Source organism: Callospermophilus lateralis, chromosome 15 (assembly GCF_048772815.1).
Source record: "Callospermophilus lateralis isolate mCalLat2 chromosome 15, mCalLat2.hap1, whole genome shotgun sequence".
Lineage (NCBI taxonomy): Eukaryota > Metazoa > Chordata > Mammalia > Rodentia > Sciuridae > Callospermophilus > Callospermophilus lateralis.
This window is the reverse complement of record NC_135319.1, coordinates 33,374,382-33,401,327: the sequence shown is the minus strand read 5'-3', so window position 1 is coordinate 33,401,327 and position 26,946 is coordinate 33,374,382. Positions and strand designations below refer to the sequence as shown.

The window sequence follows — 26,946 nt, the reverse complement described above, 5'->3', positions numbered from 1 at the left end:
TGGTTATTTTATTTATCTTATTTATTTATTTTTTTTCAATCTTGGTTATTTTAAAATCAACAGTTTTTTTATCTGGTATATCTCCAAGTGTTTTCTGTTGATTGACTGATATCTTAATTTGTTCTTGCATTTTTTGTGATTTTTTAAAAAATAATTTTGACCGAATGCCAGATATTATATAGAAGACCTGTAGAGACTGAGGTAGACGGTGTTTATGCCCAGAAATGAACTTTTGCCTCCTCTTCTGTTAGGTCATTAAAGTGGGGTTGAAGTAATCTAACCCACAGCTGAGTTGGGTTTGGGTTCTGTTGGGATTATTTCTTTTATTGTACTGTAGGCTTTAAATGCCTCAGCTGTGGGTTACCGTCACCTTAGAGTTAGGGTGGGGGTCCCACTTTCCTGAGTGTTAATGCTCTACTCTGCTGGGCTGCAGGGTGCTCCCCACACTCTGGCCCCCACTTCAGCACTTGCTGCACTGTTGGTGGTCTCTCCTATGTTGAACCGTGTGATTAGACTGTTGAGGGCGGTTCTCAGCTCTTCTCTTGGATAAGCCCTGGGAACCTGGGCCAAGGACATATGGTCTGTTCAGCATTGCTGTCCCCTCCTCCTCTGGTCGCCAATCCCTGCCTTCTATCTGATGTGTGTCTGGGGCAGGAGAGCATTACCTAGTTTTCTCCTGGGACAGTGGGTCTTTGCCCAAGTCTTGGGGATGGCAGGCCTTCCTGCCCCTATGCATGCACAGGCCAGTGTTGCTTTTACTCCTCCTCCTCCTCAAGCTGCCATTCTTTACCTGGCCCTGGGGACTGGGTTTTGCTGTCCTTTCCACCGTCACATAATAAAGGCTTTGAAAAAAGAGACAATTCATATGCCACAGTGAGCACCTTTTAAAAGTAAACAGTTCAGTAGTTAGGCAGCCATCATTTTCTTATTTCTAAAACATTGTCATCACCCTGAAAAGGGATGGCCCACCCATTAGGAATCACTCACTTCCCATTCTTTCCTACTTTCAATCCTGGACACCTGCAAATCTACGTTTAGTTCATGTGGATTTGCCTATTTTGGATTTTTCATATTTGTGGCATCATAGTTGTATGTGAAATTTGTGTCTTATTTATTTCACCTAGCATGTTTTCAAGGTTTATCCATGTTTTAACATATATTATTACATTTTTTTAAAAAAACGAGTGAATAACATTCTATTGTATGAATATACGGTTTCTTAGAAAACTTGGGCACTGTGATAAGCCCTTTCTGGGGATTATTTCATTTTGTCTTTGTAACCAACTTAGAAGGGAGATGACATTACTTTCACTTTACAAAGGTGAAAACTGTGCCTTGAAGAAGTCACATGCCTTCCCCGGGGCGCCACAGCTACCTTGTAAACCAGGCAGCCTGACTCCACAGTTTGACACTGTATATGAATCTTCCCCTTCCTGTTTGTTATGGGCCTGTGAGACATAAAGTTCATAAAGCCAGTGTAAACACTAATTTTTTAGTAGTCCTTCATCCCTCTGTTTCCAAGCGAGTGACCGATGGACTTATCTTCTTGAGCCATTTGTGGACCAGTTTGGGTGGGGATGAATGCACATGGTGAGGAGCTGTGTTCTGCTTCTGGACAATAGCACACACGCAGGGGAATGTGTCTATCCTCTGCAGAATCTATAGTTGCAGGGTCTCCTAGTCCTTTTTCCAAAGCTGGTTTTAGAGGTACTACAGTTGATAAAACTTGGTAACTGTTTGGTCCTTATTAACCTCAGTCTAGGTTGTCTTATTGAGGAAGTTACCCTGTGGTGCTTGTTGTTTGTCTTACCCTCCATTTCTGTGGCAATAGCCTGGGCATAGACTCTGAGGCAAAAATAGCAGTTGCCTGCACTTGTAATGTCCTACTTGATCCCTGTGTAGGTTAGTGACTTGTTGGCTATCCTAGAATAGAGCAGATAATAAAAGTGCTTTAATTGATGAATTGCTTTTACTGCCAGCGCATGTGTAGTATGTGGAGAAAGCGCACCCTATCTTAGTACTTCCACAGACTAACTGCAGAATTGTGATTCTCAGGCATATCATCAGAATCCTATTCTTGACTCTATTAGAAGAAAGGAAGGTGTTTACAGGCTTGTGTTCTGTGTCACTGCCACCCACCCCTGCCATCCTGGTACTTCAGGGTTAAGCAGATTTCTTTAGGAATGTAGTTTGTGTTGATAAACCCATTGGCATGCTTGATATTTGAGCTAATCTCGTAAGTGCCCGCAGCCATCAGTCATGAGGAATTCTTTCAAACTCCAAGCATCTCCCAGAAAAAAATCCATATGTGCAGTGGTGCACGTATAAATGACAGTTTAGAAAGAATTGGGTTTTATTTAGTTGCTTGGCCGTGTGTTGTGGAGTGCCTGCAATTCTAACTAGATGGTTCAGATGATATTTCAGACTGAGATTTAAGATCATTAAAATTTAGATTATAAGTGACTAGACAATCAAAGAGTAAGTTTAAATACTTGGAATAATGCATCCAAATATGTTATTTAGATTTAAGTAATTACAATAGATGAATCTTGCTTAGATCCTTAAGCATTAAACATTGAAGATATCTTAGTTTTATGATTCTTTGTTAAAAGAAGTTATGAACCAACTTAAAAGTAATTTTTTAAAGCTGATGCAAGTGTCTTCTCTTTGTAGTAAGGTGAACTTTCTCCTAATTATATCCTTTCCCCACACCCACTATCAAATAGGTGTTTGCCTGTAATTTCTTGCTTTGGAAAACCCTTCTTTAGCTTATGCTTGTCAGATCATGAGTTACATCATCTTACGTGATTTTGGTTTTGGCATGTGGATTTTATCAGCAGGGAGTGCCATTGTGGAGAGATTTGGAATTCTTTTTATACCAACCCTCCAGATGCTATGGATAACAGAGACCTTAAGCAATAACATTGGAATCTCCCATCAAAGTTGTTCCCAGGTCTTGATAACAGTGGATCAGAGCAAACTGTTTTCCTTGTATGCAGAAAATTATGCTTATGTATAGTATGGTTACCTAAATATGTGGTAACTCAGGAGAAAATATTTTACAAGAATTGTTTCAGTGTTTATTTTCTCCTGAGGACTTGGCAAATTTCTCCTGTCCTCATCCTGCTGCCCCCACCCCTTTTAAGCTGATTGTGTTGGGCTTTTGGTAGATGAGAAAAAAATGATGGAGAGGTACTTTAGTCTTCATAGTAGTAGACACTATTACAGCTGGGTGGAGGGCAGCATGTTTATTAGCAAACACTAATAAGAAAGTGAGATTATACAAGATTCACTCCATTTCTAAACGTAGCAACTAGAGCCATATGGAGCATGAAAATGTAATCTTTTTTTTTTTTTAAATTTCTGCTCGAATTTCCCAGTCTTCAACTATACAAACATACCAGACGGTAATAAGAAAAGCTTTCCTCTTTGGAAGAGTTTCTGATGTTTTTGTTCACATTTTCATTTGAGAACTTAGAGGGGGATTAGGTAAACCTTGATTGAGGTGCAGCTTTAAGTTTGAATTTGTATGTCTTCGGGCCTGCTGAAGTTTCAGGCATTTCAGATAAAAGGGGAAAATACGCTGATAAAACCCGTGGATGAGATTTCTTAAGGGACCTGTTTCAGCTCCCCTTTGCCCACCTGTTGCCTGGCTAACTCTCTTCCTATCTTGCACATAGGTGCCCGGGGGTTTGCTGTTGTTTTTTGGGCCACAGTCTTCTTGGTTGCTTCAGGGGTTGTTTTGTGGGAATACATTGGAAAGATAATTTGTTTTACGGCTTAAATAAAATGGCCTTTTTTGGGATTGGAAAATAAAAACCAAGACTAAGATCAAGAGTGAGATCATACTACACACAGCACAGGGAGAAACTTGCCGGCGAAAGTGAATGGACTTTTGGACATGATGCTTTTCTATCATGCATGGTTCCTTCTCTAATATCAAGTTTATCCACACTGTTAATATGCTATGTCTGATTTTTCTAAAGTTTTTCTTTGAGGTTCACTGGATACACTGGATATCTTTGTCTTTTTTCTTCATTTATGTGTTCATTCTTAAGCCAATCTGTCCCATTTGAACATCCATCTCCCCCACTAGAGCTTAGAACTGGTGGCAAAAAACTCGGCTAAAGGGAGCTTTGGATAAACTGTTAGCCATATTAACCCTTTGTTAAGTTAAATAGTCTTTAACAGGCCAATCCCTCGTGTTCATTCAGAGTTCCTGAGAGTGGCATTTTCTATTAATGGGCTTTGCCTAGAAAGAAGAGGCTATTCTAAAATGGTGAATAATTTTGTTTGTCAAAGCCTCAGCTTCCCAAGACCCCTGGCTTGTCACTCACTTTGGAAGGAACTGTAGAACAAGCCTATTCTTCAGATCTCTGCCCACATCTTAAAATTTTGCCATTCTCTTCTGGAAGAACTGCAAGGAAACTGGGCTCTGAGAAATTCAGATCCTACTAATTATCAGAGCCCCTTTTTCTAAAATCAAGACTCAATTCACATACCATAAAATTTACCCTTTAAAAATGTACAGTTAAGTGAGTTCTAGTTTATTTAGGTACTGGGGATTGCAACCAGGGGTGCTTATTCACTGAGCCATATCCCCATCCTTTTTTATTTTTTATTTTGAGACAGGGTCTCCCTAAGTTGCTAAGGCTGGCCGGGAATTCGTGTTCCTCTTGCCTTGGTCGCCCAATGGGACTGTAGGTGTGTGCCACCACACCCAGCTGAGTTTTGAATTCTTGTCTATTTAAAAGCTTATGTAAACTATTAGCATCCAGTTCCAGAAAATGTCTTCACCTCTAAAAGAAACCCTTTTTAGGGAATCATTCACTGAGCAGTCATTCTCCATTCCTTTGGCAACCTGTTTTCTGTTTTAGAGTTCATTTTTATAATACACTGAAATCTATTATCCCTGTAACTTAATGGTTATATCACATGGGAAGAGAGAGCTACACAAATAAAACTTGGGTTTATTTTCAGTTTCACGGGAATAAACTGTTAGCTTATTTTCTGCTCATTACTTCCAAGCCCCCATGTAAATGGGAGGATGATCTGCTCAGCCTCTTTGGGGCCCTCTTTATTGCTAATGACTAAGTTTACCAAATGTCTAAACTCTTAAGTGTGCAATAATTTGCAAGTCGTGGAGTCTGGCATGATAATGAAACTAATTTATGGCAGCCCCCCTTTTGAATTCTAAGACTCTGGAGAGCATTATGGTTCCTGTCTTCCTTTTTCTTCTATAACTTTAAGAGTAATCAACATTCAAATCATATAGGGCTTTGTCCATCAAAACCGGAAAAACAGGTAGCTTGGAGAGATTGTGGGCTTGGATATATATGTCAGATATGCCTTAAGTAAATACCTTGGCCCTCTGCCCATTGCAGGAGGACATCTTGAAGTTTGTGACTTTGGAAGAGGAGTAGGGATTCATTTAAAGGGCCAGGGAAGCCCCAATGTCCAGCAGTTCTCTTTGACTATAGTGCAAGGATCAGGCATTGAGAAGGTCTTGTGAAACAGGAGGCATTTAAGGGAGCCACGGTATTCAGTGTGTGCCCTTGGCTTGTCACAGGAATTTATTAGCTGTGGATGTGTTCTTCATTGCTCAATTCTCCTGGACTATTCCAGAATGGCTTCCTTAGGAACTCGAGTTCTGGACTTTCTCCTAAAGTTTCCAGCTTTAGTTTAACTGTTTTTCAGTCTATGTGTGGTTCTCTTATAGAATTGTTTGGCAAGCAGTTCTGGGATGGGGTATACTTCCTTGAGGGCTGCTGGGATGTGGAGCCCAGGGTGTGATGCTACATTAAACTGTGGTATTAGGGTGCAAGTGTTGGAAGCTGGCAAATGGGTACCAAATTTAAGCCGTAAGACCTGGGAGTGGTTGCTGGACCTTTGAATGCTAAAAGGTGGTAATTGATGTGAGTCCCTTATGTTTCTCGTCCTCTGGCCCTTTTATAATAAGTGGAGGTGCTAGAGGTTTGGAATTCATGTAGCTCTCCCTCCCTTGACTGGCAGATAAAACAGAAATGCATTATTTGGTACAGATGCATCAAAATGTTGCAGTTTAAAAAGTGCTTTTAATACAGTTGAGTCCATTTCTTTCTGAAAAGATGACTCTCCTTCAAGGATGGTTAGGTTTCCCAGGTACAGTAGTGGCACACATCTTTAATCCTAGCAATTCAGGAGGCTGAGACAGGAGAATCATAGTTTGAGATCATTCTTAGCAATTTAGCAAGATTGTCTCAAAAAAAGGAAAGAAAAAAGAAGAAAAAGGCAGCACCCTCGAGTCCATTCCCCAGTATCTCTCCCCACACATAAAAGAATAATTAACTTTTATTAGTCTGTTTAGTCTGTTAAAGCATTTGTGAGGATCTGCAGAAGAATATTGTCATCGAATTAAGCCTGACTCCCTTTTCTTCTGTTTTTCAGGTGTTTTAATTCAGTAATACCTATATTTTCCATCACCCCAACAATTCCCAGTAGGGAAATAAAGCTTAAAAAAAAAACCTTTCATCTGCCCTTACCTCTTACAGATGAGATTCTCACTACTTTGTTAACAGCTTTGGTTTATTGTCTTCTAGTAATTATATCCATGAACATGTTAATGTGTCCATGTGTATCTATTGCTTTTTAAAAAATATCTTTTAGAAAATTTTTTAGTTATAGATGGACACAGTACCCTTATTTTGTTTGTTATTTTTACTGAGGATGGAACTCAGTGCCTCACATGTGCAACGCGAGCACTCTGCCGCTGAGCCACAACCTCAGCCCTCTATTGTTTTTTTTTTAATGGTATGCCCACATGCTTTCAGTAATGTCTTAAAGAGAGGTGATATTCTTTTAAGTGATTTGAACTTCTCTGCTCCAGTTTTAAAATATGTAGACAACATTTTTTTTTTTTTTTTAAATTACAAGCCTATGAGAAGTAGTGACTTGGAGAGTTATTAGGAATGCATTCACATACTGGACCTCTTTGCTACTTGAGAAGGAACTTTCTGTGTTCCGGTTATTGATTTGTGAATGCTTCATAAAAACTGTAGTACATGCGTGCCTATAATCCCAGTCACTGGGGAGACTGAGGGAGGATGGTCACAAGTTTGAGGCCAGCTTCAGCAATTTAGTGAGACCGTCTTAGCAGCTCAGTACCCCCGTACCCCCATTCAATCCCCAATACCAAAAAACAATCATAAAAGTATCCCAAAACTGCAGGACAGTTTTTGCTAATTTGATATATCACTTTAAGAAGAAGGACCATGCATAGTACAGAGAGTCCCTTTGGGGTAATAGTAATATTTGCTGTTTTGTGCTTGCTGGGGTGGGTTGGTCATAGTTAAAAATAGAGCTCTAATTAAAATAGGCACCCTCTCTGGAAATAAGAACTATATTACAATTAGTAAATTTCCTGTTTCCTTAACATGTGTTTTTGTTTTGTTCTCTTTTACTTTTTTTTTTGTAAAACAGCAAGCCAGGGCTGAGCAGGAAGAAGAATTCATCAGTAATACTTTATTCAAGAAAATTCAGGCTTTGCAGAAGGAGAAAGAAACCCTTGCTGTAAATTACGAGAAGGAAGAAGAGTTCCTCACTAATGAGCTCTCCAGAAAATTGATGCAGGTAAATTATCTTTTCTATCCTCTCATCTTCTCTGCCTATTTTCCTCAGTAGGAAAAAAAAAAAAATGACTTTGATAGAGCACTTTGCTTGAAACATTTGCTGATGAGGTTAAAGCTGAAGTTCTTTGGAGATTAAAAAATACCAGTTTAAGGATGGCAGCATTGTGATACTTGAAACTGTGATTCTGTAGCCCATCTGTAATCGAAAGTAAGATATTTTATACCCTGGGTATTTCAAAACGTGGTTGATAAGTATGAGGCCCTCAACCCAGGCGATGTTATATGTAGCATTTTGAAAATATAAGGATTAACACCAAATATGAGATTTCTTTTTCCTTTTACAGTGAATCTATAATGAGTATATAATTTTGATATTTATAAGTGGGTCTCTTGCACTAAAATATGAGGTCATAAAGTGAAATGTCTTTAAAGGAAAAAAGGTACCCATGATAGTTAAAACTACAGCCAAGCATTCAGATGGATAAGTAATGTGTTACTAAACAGACACCAGACAAGTATTAAAACTTACCAGTAATCATTAATAATATAGAGAAGATACCATACAAAACAGAAAAAGGAGAGTTCGATTTGTCTAGTTGAGGATGCATTCCTCTCTCCATATTAAAAATAATTACTTTCAAAGCTTACTAGCAAAGTACAAGTAAAAATTTTTTAGAAGAAATAGTTTATGGATTACTCAGTATGAAGTTAAGAATACATAGGATATTAGGATTTCATTACTTAGCACTGTATGTCCAAAATAAGTGAGCAGATATAAATGATAACAGCAAGAACATTATTACTAATTTTGCGTATCTTTGAAAGAAACACCCCTGTATTCTCTATTTACCAGATTACTAACAAGTTCCTCAGTTAGGCTGAAGTATGTATTTTAGTAAGGTTGTAATAAGAAAATATTTGAGGCTTTAAAAAAATATTCTAATTTCATATCTCCTCACAAAGATGATCCCGTAAGGATATTAGAAGGTTTGTTATATAGAAACTTTAGTATGAAGACTGTACAAGCATCCTGGAAACTTTTTTCTTTTTTCATTTTTATTCCTGATTACTGAATAAAGATACTGTTGCAGTCCTATACAAAATTTGATTTTGATGATAGCTCTTGAAATGTGTATGATAGAGGTACCTAGCCATTATCATTTAGCAGAGATTCATGGCAAAAGTTTTGCACTGAAACTTTTTATTTATTCATTTGCACTGTGATTTAGAGAGAGGAAAAAAAAAAGGAGGGAGAAGGTTAATTTGACTTTTGATGTTTCTCACCTTGGCAACTTAGGTGGCTTATTCTGCATGGTGCTTCTAGAATGATAGGGATGCAATTATGGTTTGTTTTTCCTGAGCTTAGGTGCCCTATTTTTTGATACTGTAAGAAAAATTTTGTCCCCAAACTTAACATTATATTTAATATTTGGGGGGTGTTTGATCAACGTGCCATAGAAAAGCAACAAAAACCTAGTCAGATGATGTTCCTTTGCTCTCTAAAGATTCATCTCCACTCTGAGTGGCTGTCAGTTTATAACTGACCTCTCACTCATTTATAACCCACCTGCTTTCCAAGCACATTGGTGTCCCTTAAATAAGAGTAAAAAAGAATGAAAACCTAAGAGCCATGTAACACAGAAGAGGAAGTTTGTTTTAATAATCAACTGCCATAAGAAGGTTTGGACTTAAATTTAAGCTCTGAACATCCTATAAGTGATGCTATAGCCTGAAGAATTGTAGTGATTATCTTCCCATAATTCTTGTATTTTAAAACTTTATAACTATGAGTGGCTGCAGGAGAAAAAAAATTGATATATTAAACCCTAGATTCACTTCCCCCAATATTTCCTTTCCAAAGAGATGGAATAGTATATAAGCTGAAAACACAATAAACTGTTTTTGTCAAAAATAGTATAAGGTGTAGTTCTAGGCCTCGTGTGGCCAGGTCTTACGTTTGCCCTCAGTCAAAACATTCATATTGTGCAACTGTGACCAGATGGATCTATCTCCAGGACATTTTCAGACTGAAACTCTCTACCCTCTAAACAGTAATGCCATATTTCTTTTTCTGGGATATTAGGCTTTTGGAAGGAGATGGATACCCAGAGGCTTCAAGTTGAGGCCCATGGCAGGGTTTTAAGTGATGTCCATTCTGTGGCCTGATACATAATCTATCACTTTAGATGCCAGGTATCACAACGTTTTGTAATAATCGAAGAACCTGCCTTCTGTTGTTGGCCAGTGGGGAAGGGCTCCCTGGCTTTTGGCAGCCATTCCCAGGCTCTCAGTACATATTTACTTAATGGTTTCAACCAGTCCTTTGTTGAATATTCAGAATTTCTGCCACCCAGCATGGAAGTACTTCTCTCCATCTGGAAGATTTTTAGAGTAATTGATACCAATAGACTTTTCCAACTGTGTAATTACTTAAATATGATTTTTTAGAATGGTTGCTTCTGGATAGGACTTTACAACGAAATGCCTGCTTAGAGAAACCATACTGCAAGTGTCACCAATAGACAAGTGGGTGAATTGACCTGTGCACCATGAAAGTGTTTAGCATTTTTCACTAGAGGCCACTGAGGGGCTATTTATAGAACAGTTTGAGGTTGTCCGCAAGCTCTGGCTGTTTTCTCTGACAGTAATTGGTTGCTGCTTTTATGTGCATTTCAAAGGGACTCTTTCATCCTGAGAACAAAAATGAGAATATTGCTGTAGAATGTGTTCCTTCCTATCTGCTGTTGCCCAACTGGTATACCTTTAAAAACTGAATCAAGTTTAAGTGTAGATGAGAGGAAATCCCTGCTCTTTAGAAGATTCAGTTGTTTGGGTGGTAGCTTCAACACCCCCATGCATGCTAATCCTTACTAAAACAAACTGCATACACCAGGGAGAGCTGCATACATACACCAAGGAGAGCATGCAGCTTCGATCCTTTGATTTTGTGACTGTCCATTATGTCTCCATTTTGTGAAAACTCTTTTGTCTGGAACATCTGCTCATTTCTGAGCCCAGATTATGGGATTGACTACTTGATTGGTGAGAATTTGGTCTAAAAATTCTAGTATTTTTGGCAGGTCTGGCACACACTTGCCTCTGAGCTGAATGCTGTCCTGGAATGCATTGAAGAGAAGTTGTAGTTTAGTCATTATTTGTAATTAAAATTGATAAGAAATGTTTTACGAGCAAAACTCACAATTTGACATGTAACATGTTAGTAGAAATATCTTAAAGGTGATTCTCTAATACATTAGCAGTTATTATTATGAGACAGGGTCTTGCTAAGTGGTTGAGGCTGGCCTCAAGTTTGCAATCCTCCTGCCTCAGCCTCCCAATGCGTAGGGATTACAAGCATGAGCCACCACACCCAGATCTAAGGTGGTAATTATGATTGTATAATGGGTTTAGCGGTTAGGAAATATCTTGTTTTTTTTTTTTTTTTTTAAATAAGGGAACTTAAAAATTGTGTTGCCTGGTTATTCTTACATTTTGAAACAATATCTGGGCCTGTGACTCTTGAGAATTTGGAGTCCTCCTCTAATAATGCTGCTCTCATAATTCTTGTCTCTTTGTCATGGGGAGCAGTGCACTGAAACCCCTGAAGAATCGGACTTATTTATGGGTGATAGATGGCCCACATCAGTAACAACTAGTATAATCAGAACCTTAATTCTCTGGTTTGTCTTTCTGTGATTCACCCCACTGGCCTCTCTTAGAGGAAAAAAACAAAAAGGCCAACCTGGTTTTTCTGGCTAACTATTAATTAGCAATCACCAGTATTCCCTGGAAGACCTGTTATTGCTGAGACTGATAATGGCGTTAGCTGTTTTAAATTTTCCCACTTGCTTTTGTGTTGGCCTGATTGTATCAGGCTCACTTCCTGTTCTTTGGGGAGCCTACCCCCAGGCTCAGAGTTGTTGTTTACAGTTTTCTCAGCAAATATGACTGCCAAAAGTTAACAGATATATATATTTATTTATTAATGTGAGAACAACACTGAGATAAGAAGAGGGCTGGGTATTAACGTAATCCAACTTTGAAATTTCAGACCTTCGATCTGCCTCCCACTCCCAATTTTCTACCTTAAGAATAACAAATAGATTAAAAAAAAAAAAGTGGTGTTCTTTTGATTTGCATTTTAAATGGAATCTGGTCCCAAGAAAATAATACCATTATAACTATAATAGAAATAATTATGACCAAGTCCTTATAGAGGGATACATTTTTTATCAATGATTAGAAATACTTAAGAAGAAAAGTTTTCTGGACCTGCTGTAAAGTGTCATGGCTTGTTTATTTTTGACTTGGTTCCTGAGGTTAGAAGGCCTCCTAGAATTAAAGCAGTTGAAATTTTCCTGGCATCTATGGAAAGAGGACGTAGAGAAGAAAGCTGTGGGCCAAACTGCTGCTGAAACTGCCACTGCAGTTTGGGAGGATATGCAGCAGCATTTTTCTTCCATCTCTTTTTATGGAGGAATAAAACTGGAAGAATTTCAGTAAGTCCCAGTTCTGCCTATTCACCTAGACAGAAGCCTTACCACTTCTTTTGCTTTTTCTCTCTCTCCTCCCTGGAGAAATCATTTCTTCTTCCAGTTTAATCTGATGGATTCATTTTTCCCTCTAGAGCTCACACTCTCCTAACCCCAGAAGGGTTGTGTGTGGGTAGCGGGATGTGTCTGCAGGTGTCAGAAGTGAGCCTCAACTCCCCAGTTCCTTGCTTTTCAAACATCTACCCCAGAGTCGGAGGCTGCTTCCTGTCCCCCAGTTCACTAAAACAGTAATGAATTTGTTTGTGTAGGCAGCAAAATCACATGTCAGGGTGATAAATAATGTATGAAACTAATTCCAAAGACATCGAGGCTAAGACTGCCATTGTATCCATTCAGATGAAAACTTGGGTCTCCCTATGGGAGAGGAGAATGGACCTTGAAATATGTTCTTCATTAAAATGGCTAGACCTGAGGCCCTCTTGGCCTGTAGTTTTTTTCAGGGCTATTAAAACTGATCAGAGAAAGTTGCTATCGCACAATAACATTCAAAACAGTTGGGGCACAAGTTTTTCTTGTTTCATTCCCAATTATCTCAGTCTCTGCTTTATCTGATCTTTGTTTCTTTGCATGGAGCAAGGGGTTCACATATTGCATTCACCATATATCTGCAAGGAGCCACCAGGTTGTTTTTGGCATTTTAATGGCAACTGCTAGTGCTCAAAGTATAAAACTAGAATTTTCCTGTTAGTAGCATGTTCCAAAGCTCTCAATAAAACTTAATTTGGGTTATGATCAGAAAACACAGTAAACTTAAAATAGTTCTTCAGTTGTAAGAAATTGCTAAGTTGCTTTATTATTATTATTTTTGGATATGGGTATTGAACTGAGTGGTGCTTAACTGCTGAGCCACATCTTGCTAAGATGTTTAGGACCTCACTAAATTGCAGAGGCTGATTTTGAACTTGGAGTCTTCCTGCCTCAGCCTCACTAGTTTTTAGGATTATATGCATATGCCACTGCTCCCAGCCTGTCTTTTAAAATGTGCATTTTGTGTGTGTATGCATACACACCCTTGCTAGTATTATTGCTAGAATTGATGTGCTCATACAGATTAAAGAAGAAAAAAATATATATATGCAGTAATAATAAAGACTCAGAGGTATTCTGTGCGAGGAAAAAAGCAGGTAGAAGGGAAAAACAAAGGGAAAATAAAAACAATTAAAGCTGGGGCAAAGGGTTGGTTTATTTTTCAGAAGTGGGAGGCTTTGCTATTTCTGTGGGAAAGGTGAATCTCATCTGTTGAATATTTGGCCCCACGTAGATGAACTTTAGCCATCACCAGAAACATTTCAAATATTTTTAAAACTTTGTATTTATACGTGGCGCAATAAATTTTGTGTTTCTTTTCCAAAGTAATTAATAATCAGCCCAGTCAGTTAATTACCTTATAATAATAATTTTGTATAATTAATTTATGTCTTGTAACTGCCTTCACCTTCTTTTCCTCTTTATTTATGAGCTAGGTAAGCCCCTAGGTGAGAAGACCTTTCTTTTTCCAGAATACTCAGACTTTGCTCTTTGGGTGCTCTGAGTAGATGGGAAGCCAGGTGTTATCTGGAAGCTGGCTATAGAGGGCCTGCCTCTAGCCTTCAGTGTTGAGATACTGACAAGGAACCAAAATAAAAGCAGTTTTCTGAAAGGAAGTAGCTATGTTTTCTTCTCACCAAAGTGATATGTGGCTTTTAATTCAGACCAACCTCAGTGATGATAAGTAAAAGCAAAACAGGATACTTTTAATTTTCATTGAAACTATCAGAGAACTAACAATAACAAGATGGTGAAGAACTATTGTACTGAGATCTGGAGGAGACTCTGGCCTCGGGGCTGCTAACTTACCAGGGCATTTGCAGTTCACTCAGAAACAGCTGAGAGGTGTTTGTGATGATTACATGGAACTGGGGCTACAGAAGTCAAAGATTGTAGCAGCCAAAGTTGGGGTCACCCTCCCACTTGAAGCTTGAGTCATGAAGAGTTGCATCCTCAGTGAAAGAGTGAACTATTTTCTATGAACTGTGTGAATCAGAGACATAAAACTTCGATTCTGGATTAAGGCAGACAGAGAATTAAAGTGCCTGGCTGAGGAAAACAGAATATTCTGGAACAAAATAATACCATCCTAGGCTATAAGTTTGTTCTATAGATAAATTTTGAAACACAGGACCCAGCTCACATCAAAGAGATGAAGCTCAATATTCCATGAACAAATGAACGTAAATAACAGAAGAGAAATGAACTTCACAGATACTTCAGATATCAGAATTATCAGGCCTCAACTACAAAGCAACTATGCTTACTATACTTAAAGAAATAAAAGCCATGCTTACGGTCTCTAGCAGGAAACCAGAAAAAATATCACTTGTATTGCAGACATTGAAAAAGTAAGTGAAAACATAAGAATAATGATATCACAGTCCATTTGAAATTTAGGTGATATGGACAAATTTTTGAAAAAAAGCATAACTTTATATAGCTACCGGGGAAAAAGAAAGTAGAAGAAATGGAATCACTGATTACAAGCTAGTGTTTGTAGAAAATGAATTCCAGACTCAAATGGCTTCATTGAGAGTTGACCAGAAGTTCAAGGATAAAATAATTCCAATCTTGCATGCACTCTAAAGGAAAAAAAAGAAAAAGACTAACATATTATACTTAATGCTCAAATTTAACAAGTATAGTTCAAGAAAGGCAAATTATAGTATGATGTCAATCATGAGAAAAAAATCCTAAAAGTAAAATGAAGCCAGCGTTATATTAAAAAGGATGTACCATGAACGTGTTGGATGTATACTCAGAGGGCACAGTTAGTTTAACGGGAAAATTCGTAAGTGTAATTACCCACGTTCACAGAATTATAAGAAAAAAAAATCATATCGATAGATGGAGAAAAAGAATTAGATAAAAAATTAATAATTCCTGATAAAATCCTGTAGGAAGAATAGAAGAAAATTTAACTCTGATAGTGCCTACAAAAGCCTTCCCAAACATTATGTTTAATTATGCATTAACAATTTTCCCTTTGAAATGAAGAATGAACAGGATGCTTGCTACATTTATTGTTGTAGATTGCCAGCCAGTATAGAAAGGTAAGAAAAAAGATCGGAGGATTGAAAGGAGGAACTATGATTACTACTTATATTAATTGTGTAAGTGGAAAGTCTCAATCTATAGGTAAGTAATTAGAATTGAGGATTTTTTTACCCACCTGAGAAAAATGTATTTCTATATACCAGCAAATGTTAAATATGAAAATAAAAAGATACTATTGAGTGCCACAGGGAAATATAGAACATGGTAAAGAAGGTGAGGGTAGTTGAAATTTTAAATTGTTTACTCATAGAGATAATACAGGAACAGCTCTTGGAGAAAAGGGAACTGGCCATGTGGGTTTCTCAGGGAAGTGTATTATTTATAGCCAGAGGGAATAAGAAAGTACTTAAGGTGAGCTTGTACCTGCCATGTAGGAAGAGCAGCAGAGAAGCTAGTGAGGTCAGAGTGGCCTCATGGGGAGAGAGGAATATGAAATGTGATTGGGAGGGAAATGGGCCTGGGGATTGGGTAGCTAGTACTAATCAGGATACATACACCTTGGGAGCCACAGTCAGGACTTGGCTTTCTTTTGCCATGGAAGCCACCACAGGGTATTGAACAGTGAAATAATCTTATGTGACTCTTAACATGATTGCTGTGCTTCCTGTGTCATGAGAAGATTATGGAATTGGGGCCAAGGTGGGAGCAAGGAGACCCATTGGATGTCTACTCTGTATTATGGGATGAGACATGGAGAGGACTCTTGCAGGATGGTAGCAGTGAAAATGGTGACCCTGACCTTCGGGGTGTGTTTGGAGGGAAGAGCCCATAGACTTGTGGATAGTGTGGGGAAGTGGGAATAGTGGGATAGTGTAGATAGTGTGGGAAAAATAGAGGGGATCAAGAATGACTTGGAGGTTTGGGCACAATGATGGGAAGAGTAAGGAGTTACCACCATTTAAACTTAGGAAAGAGAGCAAATAGAGTAGGTTATAGTGGAAAAGTCCGAAGTTCAGTTGAGATGTCTGGACTTAAAATGGAGAAAGCAGATAAGCAGTTGGACAGAAGCTCTGGTTATCAGCAGAGAAGTCTGGTCTAGAGATAGAAATTTGGAAGTGTTGCCTCTTATTAATTTCCATGGGAATTAATGCTGTCACGGAGGGGAGAGGGTATGCATAAAGAAGAGGACCAAAGACCTATCATAGGTTATCCCATTAGAAGAATGCAAGGACAAGTCACAGAATGGGAGATGACATTTGCAACATATATAACCAACACATAACTACAAACCAGTAAGACAAGCAGATAACCCAGTGGAAAAGTGACCAAAGACTCGAACAGACTTCAGTGGATGGCCAAAAGGCCAGTAAACAAATTTTATAACTGCATTACTAATCAAGAAAATGAATTGAACTGCAGGAAGATGCTAATGAATTCGCAAGCTTTGCCGGTAGAGAAGGGACATTGTTGGAACCACTCTCAAATTAAGACAGAAATACTCATTCTTTATGACCCAGCAATTCTGCTCCCGAGTGTGTCTACTGTGTGCAGATGTGCACCAGATGTGAAGATGTTCTTTTTTTTTTTACCATTGATCATCATAACCCCAAACTAGAAATGACCCCAAGACCTGTCATCAGTAAAGAGGATGAATTGTGATATGCTCATTCTGTCAGATAATATAAAGCAATAAAAATACAAACTAAAGTTCTACAGATCACAACTTCACTTAGCAGAAGTCGGACAAAAGAAAACAAAACCAAGCAAAAGGAATATCCAGGAATAATTACATAGGGGTAAAAAAGTTTTATGAAACAAAGATGCAGGGAAGTAAATGGCATAAAAATCAGGATGTTGATACTGTTGTGGAGGAGCTGTGGTCAGGAACAGACACACTGGGCTTCAGAGGAGCTGTCAGTTGTATTGATTTGGAAGACAGTCACTTAAGAGAACTATATAGTACTACTTGCTATTCTGTATTCAGCAGCCTCTTTAACAAAAGTTAAACCTGATGTAATTTAACTTGTATATCATAATGATCATATTCGTTTGTTATTCTGTCAGCTTCTTGTACTTATCCAGTTGTTTTGCTCATTGTAAGACTTAATCTAGGGCAGATAGTCCACTTATTAGACAGTCCACTTATCATTTAGGTAGTATTTGCATACATATGGCATTTTCTAGGTGCTCTGAGTAGAGTCGAGGAAGTCTTGGCTACTGTCCTTTGTAGAGCCTGCAGTCCTATAACGGTGACCGTGAGTGTGCCCAGGCATTCAAGGCAGCAGTACGCACGAGGAGTCAAGGCCAAAGTTTCAAAGCCAGACTTCAGTTTGAATCCTGAATTTACCAGCTATATGCAAGACTTCAGGCAGGCCACCTTACCTCTCTAAAAGTGTGGTTTTGTTCTGTGTACCACGCAGATAATCATAGTATCTGTTGTAGCATTATGGTGATTAAGCACATCCATGTATATGCAGTGCTGGAGATGTGATAAGAACCAGAAGAGTGACCTGCTTTTGGAAGGAAGTGATGAAAAAGACATGAGAAGTGCCAGGAAATAGACATTAAAATGCATACAAACAGCAGTGTGCTTGTCACGGCTGAAGGAGGGGCATGCACGTTATGCTGAGGGCATGTGGGAAGGCACTGCGGAAGTCTTTTGAGCCATCCCCCAGTTTCAGTAATCTGGAGGGAGGGAGTCAGGCCCCACAGGCAGATGCACCTCATGAACAGGAACATGGGGTGGAACAAGTGTTGCAATTTCTGTAAGAGTGGGCCCATGTGACTAGCAGGTGGTCAGACTTCCAGATCCCTGGACCAGCACGGTCTCTTCATAAGGATTTGGCCACTATGCTGAGTTTTATTATATTCTTTTTAAGAAAAAAGTCTTTGGAAAAAGAAGCAGACTTTGCCTTTAACTGCTGTTGTAACCATTCCCTTGCTTACATCCACCCATTCCTTGTTGGCTTGATGCCTGAACGCTGAAGGCATTTATGTTTGCCAACCTTGGACTGTCACTTGGACTGAGCCTGACAACAGGGTTTGTGGAAAGACTTGAATGATCTTGGACTTAATCTGTACTATTCGGGAGCCACTGAAGGGCTTGGGGCAGGGCATTGAAGTGCTAGGACTTGTCTGCTGGGATGATCTAAGTGGATCTGGGGAGATCCCGTAGGAGGTTTTGGTGTAGCCTCATGCAGAGGAATAAAAGGCTTGAACTAGACTGGCTCATGAGCAGGGAAAGAAGAGGAGTGTGTTCCACAGTTGTTATGGAGGCTGACAGTGTGATTTGATAACTGAAGAGTCGTGAGGTGTTGAGCAAGAATGACGGCACCAGTAGCAGCTTGGAGGAGGTGGGAATGGAAGTGGGCTCAAGAGACACTTAGCGGTGATTCACCAAATTTGTGGTGGGAGTCAGAGTTTCTTCTCGGGCTGCTTGCTAGAACAGAAAGTTGGTTCTTAAGAGATGCTTGATGTTCTGAGAGGTATTTTTGAACATTTTTTCCAAGCTTATGTTAATAACTTAATAGTTTTTTGACAATCCAATGACTTAATACAGTTATCATCCTATGGAAGCTTTTACTTGATCCTGTTCAGGTGGTTCTAGTGTTTAGTATTTGTCAGAAAACCAAGAATGTTGGTCGTGGGATAGAAAGTACTACACAGAAGTATGAGTGTCAGCTAGTTAAAACAGAGGTAGGGGCATCTTGGGTTTATACTCAAGTTGCTTTGGGAGAAACTCAATTGTGAGAGTGACAGCCCGAGGCTTGCCTTGCTTAGTAAGGGCAGAATTGATGACAAGCCCAGACCACCAGACTTTAACTTTGCCCAGCTGGGGCCTTGGCTGACTTGCATTGCATGTTGGACGGGAAGACCAGCTTAACAGCCAACCTGTGTGTGCACCTGTGGTGACTGGAAGGCGTTTCCCCTAGGTGAGTGATTTTAGTATTTCTACCTGCTTGAGAGAATTTTGCTGAAAATATAGTTATTTGGTACACAGTTCTTGAATCTCTTACATAAGATACCTGGTTCATTGAAGTGGTTCCAGAAAATCTGCTTGAGATCAAATTAATGCCACACTTGAATTTTTTAAGGGTCTGGATGTTTGCTTTGGGACTCTTCTCTATCGTCAGTGGATAAAATAAGAAAATGCTCAAGTTTTAGTCCTTAAAATTTTAAAAGAGTCCTGATATATAGTTGTATCTTTACTTATGACTTCCTTAGTTAGGTGAATATTTTTTCACACTGAACCCCAAGGAACAAACCTTTATTTCTAAAGCCCTATTTCCATTGAAAATGTTACCCGCCAGGAGAAAATCTGTTATACCACGATTCCAGTTCCACAGGGGTTTTATTTTTTTGTTCATGTTAACAGCATATTGCACTGCCAAGGATCATAAAATTATTCCATAATCTTTGAGAATGACTATATAAAAAATGTATTTATAAAAAGTTCTGATTTTGAAAAGCCTTTTATTCTGTCTGAGCATTTAGCTTGAGAAATATATAAATCAGATAAATGAGTTTTATTTCAAATATATCAACATAATTTGCTTGATTACTTCTTACTTGAATTGTTTTTGGTTTGGTTCAGAAAATCTGACCTTATTGGAAGATTTAAAATTGCTCATATAGCAGTAGGTTAGGACCTTTGATTAGAAATTTTAAACCATCCCTTTAATTATTTGCCCATATTGAAGATGAGCAATAGAGAAAATGGGAGTCTGTTTCTGATAGCTAGTCTTGGGTTTCCCTGCACCAGATTTCCCTGGAGGGTTTTTGTGTTTATGATGTCGGGAGGTATAGCCAGCTTTAGAATAGGCAGGTGGATTCAGAGTGTTGGATGGAGCCCTCCTGGGGCCACATGGGGCAGGTTGTTTTCTGAAATGTTTGGGACCAGCAATGTTTTGAATTCTAGATTTTTCTGATTTTGGAATATTTGTGTATACCTAATGAGATATCTTGGAGATGGGACCCATGTCTAAACATGAAATCCATTGCAGTTTTCATATATACCTGACACCCACATAACCTGAAGTCCCTGTACCTGTGTTTTTACTATGACCCCTCACATGAGGTCAGCTGTGACACTTTCCACTTGGCATTATGTCAGCACGCAAATAGTTTCAGATTTTGGAACATTTTGGATCTTCACATTAAGGATGTGCAGTGTGTATCTGTTTAAAACGGAAATTCCCAAATTTTTCTCACACAAATTATAGGAGGCTAACACAGTGGTTATTAGTTCCTCAGAGTCACTGCTCCCATGTCTGCCCCTCCCCCTTTTTTGTCTTATTTTATAATTTTGGGGGTTTGAAAGCACTTCTATATTTCTCCTTGCTTTTTCTTTTATTGATGATTTCATTGTTGCAAGGAAGAACTGTATTTTCTTTTCCTTGCTTTCTCTGTTCAGAAGCTCCATTCCCTGCTTCTAGACTGGTTGCCACCCAGGAGATGGGGGACCAAAGCAGACAGCAGAGCTGTTCCTTTCAGCTCTCCTTTGGGGAAGATGAAAACTGAATCTTAAGCAAACAGTTAAGCCTCAGGTTGGCTTGATAGTCTTCAAATGGATTAGTGTAACCTGGGGACCTTTCTTGAGTCCTGGTAATGACAGCTTTGCTATCCAGTTTGCCTTTGGGGATAGCTCTTGAGAGAATGAACCTCCTAAAACTGAGAGCTTTTATGGCCTTTGTCCAGTCTTGAGCCCTAAAGGAAATACCTAACTAGATATTGATAGGGTTTGAGCATCTGTGTAAATGAATATTTTCCTGAGGCCAATGAGAGCCTTAACTGTCCTCCCATTAATGTTCTGTGACAAGCACTGTTTGGTGGGCAAAAGATTTTTCAGTGTTAGATTATATTCTTGATTGTTGAGGCAGAAGCATAATTCTTTAAAAAGAAGAAAAGGAGAAGCTTCTTGCAAATGAAATGGAAGCAATTGAAAACTTTGGATGGAAGAAACACAGCTACTATATTTAAAAACACCTTTTTGCCAATGGTTTTAAGATTCAAGTTCATCATTTCTTCAAAACTAGTACATATCATTTAAGCTTGGTATGCATTAACTCTTTGGGCATGGGTAATATCTTAACTATAGATTTTATCTCCCACTCTTTAGTACCTGCTAAACAAGACATACAGCAAATGTCTATTGAATAAAAGTCTTTGATGAAGACTTTTTCCCTGTTATAATCCTTATTTATTCCACTGGGGTCTTTGTGTCTTCTATGTGGGACTCCTCTTGTTCTTCTTGTTTCATTCTTCTTAGGTCTTGTAATGACTGCTCAGTCTTGCAGAACCTGAGTTTTAGCAAACTAGGTAAAAATAGACTTGTCGTTAGAAGCACCTCACATCTGTGTTCCCCTTTACCCCAGGGTTCCTGCAAAAAGTTGACACTTTTTTTTTTTGAGTTGCATGTCAAAAACAGTTGGAGAGAAAAAAACAGCATCTGTTTAGTCAACATTGCTAGAAGACTATAAATTTTAAGAGTCTCTTTTTCCAACACCACCCACCCCCCCGCGCGCACCCGCCTCCCCAACTGAGTATGTGCTTTCAGAGCAGTGGAAACGTGTGGAGAAGGTTAGATGTGGCCATTTTGAGGTTGATCAGACCCAGAGGAACTTTCTCAGTTGTCCTTGTACCCTATGGAAAACAAGCTGTGTACAGGTCAACAAGCTGTATACAGAGATACAGCTTCCCCTGGGCAAGCAGGCACCAGCCACTGATGGGTGGCAGAGTCTGATGACAACCTCTTTGGCCCAGTGATACAGTGGGTGAGCACTGGCTTAGAATTCACAACTGGATGTGTGTTCCAGGCTCTGCCACTTGGTAGCTATATTGCCTTAGTCCAGTGACCTATTTTGTCTCATATAAAATGGAGGTGGTCATGCCTGTCTTAATGCATTAAAGAAACTGATGTCCAGTATCTTTGTCTGCCCAAACAAATAGATTTGTATTTCATTTTTTTTTTTTGTTTTTTAAACTTAATTCTCTCCTTGGTTCTGGAACATAGGGCCAACCCTGGCTATGCATCAGCAAAACCCACAGTCAAGAGTGTTAGAAAGCTGGTGTGGCAGTATGCACCTGTAATCCCAGCAGTTTGAGAGGCTGAGGCAGGAGGATTGTGAGTTCAGAGTCAGCCTCAGCAAAATCGAGATGCTAAGCATCTCAGTGAGATCCTGTCTCTAAATAAAATACAAAATAGGGCTGTGGTTGATGCTCAGTGGTCAAGTGCCCCTGAGTAAAATCCCTGGTACCAAAAAAAAAGAATGTTAGAAATAATGTGTTGTTATTAATGAGAACCCCAGGCTGTCCTTTTATTTCCTTTTGGTTTTGAAATTTGGAAAATTTTATAAAAACTATTCCAATCACACCATGGCCTTATCTTTTAATTGCATAAATAAGAGGTTTTTCCCTCTGTGGTTTTTAGGAAGGTTGTGGGAGGTGTGATGTATGATTTCATTAGGCAAAGAAAATTAACAGTGCTGATTTTTGTCCAACTGTGCTCACTTGTACATGGAAATAGTACAAAAATTCTGAATAATTTATGAAGTATATTTTGTGATTGTGATATCTCTTTTCTCTCTACAGACATGATGCAAATCTGAATAAAATGAATTTCATTTAATAAAAACTGACATTGTGGAATTTCTGTTTTTGAAATTCGATTTTTTTTTTTTTTTTTTTAAAGGTGATGGTATAATGAAGGCTTTTAGTGTGATCAACTTTTGGAACCAGTGTTTGCTGAATTTCTTGATTCCCATGTCTGTGTTCTTGTTACTTTGCAGTTGCAGCATGAGAAAGCTGAACTGGAGCAGCATCTGGAACAGGAGCAGGAATTTCAGGTCAACAAACTGATGAAGAAAATTAAAAAGCTGGAGAATGATACCATTTCTAAGCAGCTTACATTAGAGCAGGTAAGCATCTGTAGCTGACCCTGGACACTGCTTTCTCATGATTAGCTGATTCTTTTCAGCTTTAAGATGCCCTGCAGAGTATGAATGAAAAATATTATTTCAGCTTGTTCTTTCTACAGTGGAAAGAAACTTTGTTTCTGAAGGAAGCGTTTGCATAGTCTCTGCTCATTCTCTTCACATATCCCCTCACCCCTCACTCAACCACAGTTAGTTCAGTTTCAGGAGATATGTGGTGATACTCTGATTTATAGCAGGAAATGTCAGGTTCCTTTTTGCAAAGCAAAAGGGGAAGAGTGATTATAACCACAGGATTGTTTCTGTGGAAGTCTGTAAGAACGTGTTACTACTGTGGACCTAAACATTTCTTTCAAGCATTATTCAGAATAAGCAATCAGCATTTATTTTTCTTCTTTGAATGATTAGCAACCTTAAATGAATGCTGTCTTCTCCCAGCTAACTTTGTTGATACTGACGTGTAAAGTCTTAGACTTGGTAATTCATCCTGGGCCAACCATTGAGTGTCATGATCTTGAGTTAACTTCACGAACTTCTCTGAGCTCAGGTTCTCCATTTGCAAACACAGCAGGGTGGACTAACATCAAATGGCAAACTGGAAGATGCAAAAGGTGGAAAGCAATGGAGCACAATCATTTTGTCTGATGCCCTTGGCAGATGGTAGTCCAGACTAGTCCTTGTACTCCTGTATCACACAGAGTTGTGGGCAGACATCATCACTCCAGTCGAGTGGGTGGTTGGACTAAATAAAGTCCCTGATATCGCTGGCCTCCTGTCCTCCAGTGACTTTTCCCAAGCTAGTGTCCTGAAATCACACTTTCCCTAGGTGTTTTAAGAGGCTGTCTGTTGTGTACAGTTACCTTGAATCTTGTCTTGTAAAATTCAGTGAATTGATGGAGATGTTCCAGCTTTCTATATTGTAGATCCTGATTGCTGCTATGACAATTTGGCTCAGCCTTGTGCATAAAAAATTGTTTGATTTGTCCCAAGTTCCGGATCTTGACTTTGTATCCGAGCGTGTGCAGGCTGGTTCATCAGGCCCTCTTGGGACTGTTCTAGTTTCACATTCTATCTGAGAGTGAAACCTTGACAGGAATGGGAGGTTTGAAGGCACATTGGGGTCTATTTTAAACTAGTATTGACTTGTTTTCTGTGTTATTCTTGTATCTGCCTGTATCAAAGAGGAAATGTCACTGGGTTTTTGAGGACTGTGCAGGAGGATGTAAAAATTTCTTCATCCCTTTCATGTAAAAAGAAAAGAGGGACCTGGGCATAGTGGCATGCACCTCCTATCCCAGTTATTTAGTAGGCTGAGGCAGGAGGATCAGTAGCTTGAGGCCAACCTGAGCAACTTAGTGAGATACTATCTCAAAATAAAAATAAATAAAAAGGACTGGGATATATCTTGCTTGGCATGCAGAGGACTCTGAGTTTAATCCTTAGTATCGCTACCACCACCAAAAAAGTGGGGGGGTGGGTATTGAGTTTTCATGGGTTGGCTATTGTATATATATATCCAGAATAACTTAGTATCTATTCTTACCATTAAGCTTTCAAATTTAAATGAGTCATATGAATTTAGAATATCTCCTCGGCCTAAATAATATCTCCTATTCTGTCCAAGCAAAGCTCTAGTCCCTGGCATACCAAGTACTTGTTATTGGTACATAGTAAATATTGTTATTTGTGGCTAACCTGGTGGCCAAATGAAAGTCTCATATTGTGGAAACTTTGATCACAGACTTCAGGATGATGGTGGTCAATATTCTAAACAGCTCCAAGGAGACTTGAGATGGGGGCTGTGACCCCCCCCCAAGGTACTAGCTATGGCCACAAGGTGGAGATAGTGAGCTTGTTTCATACATTTGCCTATTCTGGACATTTCATTTAAACAGGATCATATAATATGTGGTCTTTTGTGACTGACTTCTTCACTGAACATAATGTATTTATCCACTTCGTAGCATGTTCTCATATTTCTTCTTTTTCTGGCCAAATGACCTCTCACTAATGGATATTCTACTTCTTTACCCAGTCATCATTTGAGGGGCATTTGGGTTGTTTCTACCTTTTTTTTTTTAAAATTTATATATATCTCTAGTATAGTATGTACTATGGTACAGTATTATGATAACAGTGAAACAAAAGATATTCCACATGATAATGATATTTTTGCATGCTTCATTAAAATTCTGTTTTCCAAAAATATTAATTGGAAAAATGCTTATGTGGCAACGTTCAATATAAAATATAACATTTATTATATCACAAACTACATATCTATATACATACGTTATTCCTATGCTTAGCACGTGTTAACTTTTTTGCTGTGAACCAAAAGATCTGATAAGAACAGTTTTGGAGGAGGAAAAGTTTATTTGGCACTCAGTTTCAGAGGTTTCGTTTCGTAGACAGCTGGCTCCGTTGTTTTGGGCCGGAGGAGAGGCAGAAGCATATAGAGGAAAGCAGTTCAGGACATGGCACCAGGAAGCAGAGACAGCTCCACTCTCCAGGGACAAGACCAGTGACCTACTTTCTCTAGCCAAACCCTACCTGTCTACAGTTACCAGTCAGTTAATCCCTTTCAGGATACCAATAATTAGATTAAGGCTCTCATATCCCAATCATTTCACCTCTGAATTTTTTTACATTGTCTCACACATGAGCTTTTGGGGAACACCTCATATCTAAACCATAACAGTAACTATGAGTTTGGGTAAATCACTAAATCTCTCTTTAGACCTCTTATCTATTCAGTGAACATATAATAGAAACTTACATTCTTTTTTTTTTGTTATTTAATTAAATGATTAAAACTCTTTTAAATATAGAGATTGTTAAAGCTGATATGAAATAGTAATTGTCTTTGGGAAGAAGTAAGACTAACCACATTTATACTCTTTAATTTGAAAATCTTCCACAATTAGCATAAGCATATGATTCTTTGTGTTTAAAAAATAATTGTTAAACACACATAGAACATTTAAACTTCTACCTATTCTTACTCTGTTCAGGGCCAGTTTCTACTGTTACTTAATTCATATACAGAATGCCTACCACTAGTCCATTTATGAGGAAAAAGGACTTTACAAACTCTACCCAACTGCAACTTTCCTGAGAGATTCCTTTGGATAAGGAGGGAGTCTTTGAACTGAGCATTTAACTATGTCCACATTTAGGTATTATAGTTAAGAAATATGATCTGATTTTTTTTTTTTTTTTGGCACACACACAAAAAATTTTATTTAAAAAATTTTTAACATTTGTTCTGTAAGATGTACATGAGAGTGTACTTTGACATATTATACATACACGGAGTATAATTTATCCTAATTAGGATCCTATTCTTGTGGTTGTACATGATGTGGACTTTCACTGGTCGTGTATTATGAACATAGGAAAGTCACGTCTGATTCATTCTAGTGTGTTTCCTAATCCCACCCCTCTTCCTTCCCTTCATTCCCCTTTGTCTAATCCAATGCATTTTCACCCTTTGACTATTATGAATGATGTTTCTGTGAACATTTGTGCACTTGTTTTGTGTGGACATGTTTTCCTTTTTTCTTGGACATAAATCTAGTAGTGAATCATTGGGTCACATGGTAACTGTTTAAAATTGTACAAAATAATTTAAAAATAATTCATGAAGATCTGTGAGAGGTTTTTGTTGATCATATGTATTGGTTTTGAAGGTGTAGCTTCGGTTAAGAATGGTCCCTGTTCTCTGTAAAACAGAACTTAACAGTCCCTAGAGTCTTGGACTCCTCCTTCCTCTATAGACCCCAGCTAATTCACCTATCTGAGGTTCTCATTGTCAAGTCTTGTCTC

At 38.6% G+C, this 26,946-nt stretch overlaps 1 protein-coding gene across 1 annotated transcript in view; it reads left to right on the top strand.

The window, feature by feature from the left end:
- The window catches only part of Ccdc6 (coiled-coil domain containing 6), a 112,845-nt gene that overhangs the window by 43,199 nt on the left and 42,700 nt on the right, over window positions 1–26,946 (top strand). Inside the window, exons 2-3 of the mRNA XM_076834542.1 lie at window positions 7,459–7,608; window positions 22,975–23,103. Of these exons, the coding sequence (XP_076690657.1) occupies window positions 7,459–7,608; window positions 22,975–23,103 (279 nt within the window). The remainder of the gene's footprint in view (window positions 1–7,458; window positions 7,609–22,974; window positions 23,104–26,946) is intronic.